Here is a 7,552-nt window from a genome sequence, read left to right as displayed (position 1 = left end):
ACGGCAGACAACCCTGAGGCTACGGCAGACAACCCTGAGGCTACGGCAGACAACCCTGAGGCTACGGCAGACAACCCTGAGGCTACGGCAGACAATCCTGAGGCTACGGCAGACAACCCTGAGGCTACGGCAGACAACCCTGAGGCTACGGCAGACAACCCTGAGGCTACGGCAGACAACCTTGAGGCTACGGCAGACAACCCTGAGGCTACGGCAGAGTCTTCAAACGAGCAAAAGGACAATATAGGAATAATGTGGAATCATATTACACAGGCTCCGACACCGGTCGAATGTGGCAGGGACTACAGTCCATTATGGATTACAAAGGAAGACCCAGCCATGATCTGCCCAACGATGCCGCTCTACCAGACGAACTTATGCACCCTTTGACAATAACATGTGTCGGGTGTGAGAGCCACCACCAACCCAGAAGATAGGGTGATCTTGCTCTCTGAGGCCGACGTGAGTAAAGTCTTTTCTCAGGTCTATACCCGCAAGGCCGCGGGCCCTATGGTATTCCAGGGTTCGTTCTCAGACCATACGCAGAACAGCTGGCAAGTATATTCACAGCAATTTTCAACCTCTCCTTGTCCCAGTCTGTAATCCCCATGACCACCATCATTCCTAGACCCACTTAATTTGCATATCGCCCCAACAGATCCATAGACGACGCAATCACAATTGCACTCCACACTACCCTCACCCACCTAGATAAGAGGAATACGTATGTGAGAATGCTATCCATTGACTACAGCTCAGCGTTCAACACCATTGTCCTCTCCAAGCTTGTCACCAAGTTTAGGTCCCTGGGACTGAACGTTCTCCCTCTGCAACTGGATCCTGGACTTTCTGGAGGAAGGTGGTGAGGGTAGGCAAAATCCCCTCCTCCACGCTAACCCTCAACACGGGGGCCCCACAGAGGTGTGTGCTTAGTCCCTTCCTGTACTCCCTGTTTACCCACGACTGCGTAGCGATGCACGACTCGAGTTATACCATCATCAAGTTTGCTGGCGACACAACGGTGGTAGGCCTGATCATCAGCGACGATGAGACAGCCTAAAGGGACGTCACTGACCTGGAAGTGTGGGCCCGGGAACCACAACCTCTTCCTCAACGTCAGTCAGACCAAGGAGCTGATCGTGGACTACAGGAAACGAGGGGGCGAGCAAGCCCCCATCCACATCGATGGGGCTGCAGTGGAGCGGGTCGAGAGCTTCAAGTTCCCGGGTGTTCAAATCACTAAGAACTTAAAATGGTCCACACACACGCGCACAGTCGGGAAAAAGGTGTGACAGTGCCTCTTCCCCCTCAGGAGTTTGAAAAGGTTTGGCATGGGCCCTCAAATACTCAAAAAGTTATACAGCTGTTCCATTGAGGTAATCTTGACTGGCTGCATCACTGCTTGGTATGGCAAAAGCACCGCCCTCGATCGCATGGCTGTCAGGGTTGTGTGCGGAGAAGTAGGACACAGGTGTTGAGAGAAACCACAGTGTTTTACTCAGAATATAGGCAAAAGTTCCACAAATTGAAAGAATCACAAACACACACGTGATCATCACAACCACTAACGTACAAACAATCACGGACAAAACAGAAATGAAAGCCAGAGGGTTAAATAGGGAACATGATGGGGGAATTGAAACCAGGTGTGTATAATACAGACAAAACAAAACAAAACTGAAAAATAGATCGATGGTGACTAGAAAGCCRGTGACGTCGACCGCCGAACACCACCCGAACAAGGAGAAGGGCCGACTTCGGCGGAAGTCGTGACAATGGCCCTACAGAGGGTGGTGCGGACAGCCAAAAATCGTTAGACTCCAACCAACCAAGCCATAGACTGTTCGCTCGGCTTCCTCATGGCAAGCAGTAGCGGTGCATCAAGTCTGACACCAACAGGTTTCTGAACAGCTTCTATCCTCATGCCAAAAGACCGTTAAATAGCTAATGAATGTGTGAATTAAAACTTGAAACTTGATCCTACATCAGCACTTCTACTCTGAGATGCTTTATGAATACAAGCCCAGATCTAGTTGTTGAGATGCTTTATGAATACAAGCCCAGATCTAGTTGTTGAGATGCTTTATGAATACAAGCCCAGATCTAGTTGTTGAGATACTTCAGCAGTAGTTAGAGGGCATGTGATCTGGATATTATGAAGGATCAGGGGTCTTGAAAAAATAATTCTGACTGTTGATTCAGATATGAAGTTGAGGATTTTACTGTAGTTCCTGCAGCTCTTTGGTTAATGCAGAAAAATATGGAATACATTCTTTCCGAATTCCACAAATAATTTTAAAGTGAGGCTTGGATTGGTTCAGAATGGCAGGCACCTATGGGTTGAAGAGGTGAGAGTCCGTTTTGAGAGTTTTTAAACGCTATCAGGGTCAGAGACAGTTTAAACAGATGTTTTTTTTAGTTTTGTGTGGGGAAGGTACTGTACGTACTGCAGCGAGAGTAGAGGTGAAGAGAGTGAATGTGAAGTGATGGAGTGCAGTCTGTCGGAGAGGAGGGATAATCAAGCATATGATTCCTTCTGCTCACTCCACAACACCTTTGGGTCACTGCCGAGCCATACGAACAGGCTGCACAGGAGCCAACTAGGCAGGCAGTGCAAACAGACACCCACTGACTGACCAAGGCACAGACAGGCATGGACTGACGCATGACTGACCATCCACTGACATACTGAACAAACACAGAGTTCAGACTCCAATCTTATTTTTAGAGGGTGGAAGCAGAGCAGAAAAAGTTACTGCCGTATGTCAGTAAAACCTGAGGAGGTCAGATTACTTTATCTGTGAGGCTTGTAGTGTCCTATAAATGTTACCTCTCCTTCCAGCTATGGAAGTACCCTCAGCCCCTACTCCAAGGCCGTCCCTGCTGTCATAGCCAAAGCCTCAGCCATCTATAACCCCTTCATCTATGCCATCATCCACTCCAAATATAGGTGAGTATAGTCATCTTAATGTGTGCCTCCCCTAGGGCATAACTCAAAACACCATTTTATGTACTGTCCTAACCTTTCATAACCTAAGGTTGTTTTGGCAAGTTGCCCTAGGGATCCTTTGGTGTGATTGGGCTTGGCCGTCCAGATTTGACTCCTACAGGGCATTATGAAAGTACTCATACCCCTACGACTTTTCCCACATTTTGTTACGTTACAGCCTTATTCTAAACTGGATTAAATAGTCCCCCCCCCCTCATTAACCTACACACAATACCCCATAATGACAAAGCAAAAACAGGTTAAAAGAAGTTTACAAATAAACTGAAATATCACATTTACATAAGTATTCAGACCCTTTAATCAGTACTTTGTTGAAGCACCTTTGGCAGCGATTACAGCCTCGATTCTTCTTGTGTATGATGCTACAAGCTCGGCACACCTGTATTTGGGGAGATTCTCCCATTCTTCTCTGCAGATCGGGTTCAAGTCCGGGCTCTGAATGGGCCACTCAGAGGACATTCAGAGACTCGTCCCGAAGCTACTCCTGCATTGTCTTGGCTGTGTGCTTAGGGTTGCTGAACGGTTGGAAGGTGAGCCATCGCCCCAGTCTGAGGTCCTGAGCGCTCTGGAGCAGGTTTTCATCAAGGATCTCTGTACTTTGCTCTGTTCATGTTTCCCTCGATCCTGACTAGTCTCCCAGTCCCTGCCACTGAAAAACATCCCCACAGCATGATGCTGCCTCCACCATGCTTCACCGTAGGGATGGCTCAATCTTGGTTTCATCAGACCAGAGAATCTTGTTTCTCATGGTCTGAGTCTTTTAGGTGCCTTTTGGCAAACTTCAAGCAGGCTGTCGTGCTTTTTACTGAGGAGTGGCTTCCATCTGGCCACTCTAGCATAAAAGCCTGATTGGTGGAGTGCTGCAGAGATGGTTGTCCTTTTGGAAGGTTCTCCCTCCTCCACAGAGTAGCTCTGTTAGAGTGACCATCGGGATCTTGGTCACGTCCCTGACCAAAGCCCTTCTCCCCTGATTGCTCAGTTTGGCCAGGCGGCCAGCTCTAGGAAGAGTCTTGGTGGTTCCAAACTTCTTCCATTTAAGAATGATGGAGGCCACTGGGTTCTTTGGGACCTTCAATACTGCAGAAATGTTTTGGTACCCTTCCCCAGATCTGTGCCTCGACACAATCCTGTCTCGGAGCTCTAAGGACAATTCCTTCGACCTCATGGCTTGGTTTTTGCTCTGACATGCACTGTCAACTGTGGGACCTTATATAGACAGGTGTGTGCCTTTCCAAATCATGTCCAATCAACTGAATTTACCACAGGTGGACCTCAATCAAGTTATAGAAACATCTCAAGGATGATCAATGGAAACAGTATGCACCTGAGCTCAATTTCAAGTCTCATAGCAAAGGGTCTGAATACTTACATAAATAAGGTATTTCTGTTTTCGTTTTTTTTTTCTTAATTTGCAACAATTTCTTAAAACCTGTTTTTGCTTTGTCATTATGTGGTATTGTGTGTAGATTAATGAGGAAAAACATTTATGTAATCCATTTTGGAATAAGGCTGTGATGTAACAAAATGTGGCAAAAGTCAAGGGGTCTGAATACTTTCCGAATGCACTGTATAACTGACTTGTTACATCTGACTTAGGTGATGACAATAGGGATGATTTGGTGTACTATATGCTTGATGATGTATCCCTCCTTCCTCTTGCCTCTCTCCTCCTTTTACCCTCTACTTTCCTTTCTTTTTTGTTGACTCTCCCATACAGAGACACTCTGGCAGAGAAGGTTCCCTGTCTGCACTGCCTGGCCCAGACCCCTAGGAAGGACTTCATCTCTGTGTCCAACAGTGAGTCCTCCTTCAGGGACTCCATGCTCAGCAGACAGTCCTCCACCTCCAAGACGAAGTTCCATAGAGTGTCCTCTATGTCCACCGGAGACACAGTGAGTTAGTGTGCTTCTGTGGGTTTGGAGGGTAGGGTTGGGGGTAGAGGGGTGGTAGGGGTAGAGGGTAGAGTGGTGTAAGGTAGAGAGGTTGGGGGTAGGGGTAGAAGGGTGGAGGGTAGGGGTAGAGGGGTGGAGGGTAGAGGAGTTGGTAGGACAGTTGGGTAGGGGGTAGAGGAGTGGCAGGGGGTAGGTGGGGTAGAGGGGTAGTAGGGTAGAGGGTGGGAGTAAGGGGTAGAGGGTGGAGGGTAGGGGTAAGAGCGATGAGGGGTAGGGGGTAGAGGGTGGACGGGGTAAGGGGGTAGAGGGGTGGGGAAGAGCGATAGAGGGTAGAGGTGTGGCGAGAGGGTAGGGGTGAGCGATGAGGGTAGGGGGTAAGGGGAAAAAAAATAAGAAAAAAAAGTAGTAGAGCGGATGAGGGGTTAGGGGTAGAGGGGTAGGGGGTAGGTGGAGGAAGGAGGGTAGGCAGGGTAGGTGGTAGAGGAGGTCGGAAGGGGGTAGTGAGGCGTAGAGGGGTGTAGGGGGAGGGGGTGAGGGTAGGGGAGAGGGTGTGGGAGAGGGGTTGGAGGGGGAGAGGGGTAGGGGTAGAGAGTGTGGGAGAGGGGTGGAGGGTGGTAGAGGAGTGTGGGAGAGGGGTGGAGGGTAGGGGTAGAGGAGTGTGGGAGAGGGGTGGGAGGAGGGGTAGAAGAGTGGTGGGAGAGGGTGGAGGGTAGGCGGTAGAGGAGTGTGGGAGAGGGGTGGAGGGTAGGGGAGAGGAGTGTGGGACGAGGGTGGAGGGTTGGAGGGGGTAGAGGGTGTGGGAGAGGGTGGGGTAGGGTGAGGAGTGTGGGAAGAGGGGTGGGAGGGTGGGGTAGAGGAAGTGTGGGAGGGTGAGGGTAGGGGTGAGGAGTGTGGAGGGTGGGGGTAGGGGTAGAGGAGTGGAGGGTAGGGGTAGAGGAGTGGAGGTAGGGGTAGAGGGGTGGAGGGTAGGGGTAGAGGGGGTGGAGGGTAGGGGTAGAGGTGGAGGGTATGGGGTAGAGGGGTGGAGGGTAGGGGTAAGAGGGTGGAGGGTAGGGGTAGAGAGGTGGAGGGTAGGGGGTAGAGGGTGGAGGTGGTAAGTGTAGAGGAGTGTAGGACCAGTTCGGGTAGGGGTAGAGGAGTGTGGGAGAGGGGTGGAGGGTAGGGGTAGAGGGTTAGGAGAGGGTGGTATCGAGGTAGAGTGGTTTAGTGTAGAGGAGTGGAGGTAGAGGTATGAGGAGTGCGGTGGTAGGGAGTGGAGGGGTTGAAGGGTAGGGGCTAGAGGGGCTGGAGGGGAGGGTAGAGGGTGGAGGGTAGAGGAGTTGTAGACAGTTGGGTAGGGTAGAGGAGTGTGGAGAGGGGTGGGTAGGGGTAGAGGGTGTTAGGAGAGGGTGGAGGGTAGAGGTAGAGTGGTTTATGTGTAGAGAGTGGAGGGTAGAGGTAGGGAGGTTAGGAGAGGGGTGGAGGGGTAGGGGTAGAGGGGTGTAGGAGAAGGGTGGAGGTAGAGGTAGAGTGGTTTAGTGTAGAGGGGGATTGAGGTAGAGGTAGAGGAGTGGTGGTAGGAGTGGAGGGGTTGGGGTAGTGGTAACCGGACCAAAATAACATTAATCTTCCAGATCAAACTGTAATATCAAACATTGCTTAAAGCACCAATTTCTCCACCTTTCCAAAAATTCAATGACCGAGGCCTTCATGATGCCATTCTGCATGATCAAGAAAGACGAATGAGCTCCGGCGGGTCTTTTTATAAAATGCCGGGTGGGGTAAGCGAAACCTACTGCCGTGAAGTGAGAAAGGAGATGTCGTGTGGGGAAACGGCGTTTTTCACTCGATCTGTCAATTTATCCCTTGTCACCTCTAAAAATGTATAAAACTATAGAGTTGATTATAGTGTATTATATACTATTAAGGTTTGTGTCGGATTTGAATCAGGTTTTTAGAGCGGTGCTTAAGGCGCTCTTCAGAAGTAAACAGCAGGTTTTGAGAGTCATGATAGTTGCAGTGATGATGCAAAATGACTAGGTATCCTTACCCTGTCTTGTCCTTTTTTGTTTTTAAACGGTGAGAGTGCTTCACCTGGTGGAGAGAGGCTGTAAGACAGAATTAGTTGCTTTATGCGTACTGTTACATTACGCCATGACACGTAAGATGTATCGTACACGGTCGATGGTCGTTTTTTTCAACTTTTTTCAATAGCATCCAGGGTCAGTGCGTACCCCTCTAGCATAGGGTCAGCCTGCGTACCCTCTAGAGGCACTCGTACCTGCTAATGGGTCAGCTGCGCTATCCCTCTAGCATCAGGGTCAGCTGCGTACCCCCTTAGCACAGGGTCAGCTGTCGTACCCTCTAGCACCAGGGTCAGCTGCGTACCCCTCTAGACAAGGGTCAGTGCGTACCCCCTCTAGCACAGGGTCAGTCATACCTCGCTAGGGCGTCACTCTACCCTCTAGCACCCAGGGTCACGCACTCTCAATGTTGTTTTTTGCATCCTTGTCCCTCCACCACATACTTCATACGGATCATTTTAACTCGAATGTGGTGCGGTTTTTGGTCCCAACCTGCTCTGCGTGATAAAAAGAGCTCTTCTAAGGACAGGGGCCACCTATAATACTATAATCAATATTTTGCTCTTTACTTAGCCACTACATATAAA

General features: G+C 49.8%; 1 protein-coding gene across 1 annotated transcript in view; it reads left to right on the top strand.

Annotated features, from left to right (window-relative positions):
- The window catches only part of LOC111962835 (melanopsin-B-like), a 43,420-nt gene that overhangs the window by 25,715 nt on the left and 10,153 nt on the right, over positions 1-7,552 (top strand). Inside the window, exons 6-7 of the mRNA XM_023986167.1 lie at positions 2,843-2,950; positions 4,728-4,902. Coding sequence (XP_023841935.1) covers positions 2,843-2,950; positions 4,728-4,902 — 283 coding nt within the window. The remainder of the gene's footprint in view (positions 1-2,842; positions 2,951-4,727; positions 4,903-7,552) is intronic.

The sequence above is a fragment of the Salvelinus sp. IW2-2015 genome, linkage group LG4q.1:29 (assembly GCF_002910315.2).
Source record: "Salvelinus sp. IW2-2015 linkage group LG4q.1:29, ASM291031v2, whole genome shotgun sequence".
In the NCBI taxonomy this organism is placed as follows: domain Eukaryota; kingdom Metazoa; phylum Chordata; class Actinopteri; order Salmoniformes; family Salmonidae; genus Salvelinus; species Salvelinus sp. IW2-2015.
Note: the sequence above shows the minus strand (reverse complement) of the source record. Positions and strands in the feature narration are given on the sequence as shown.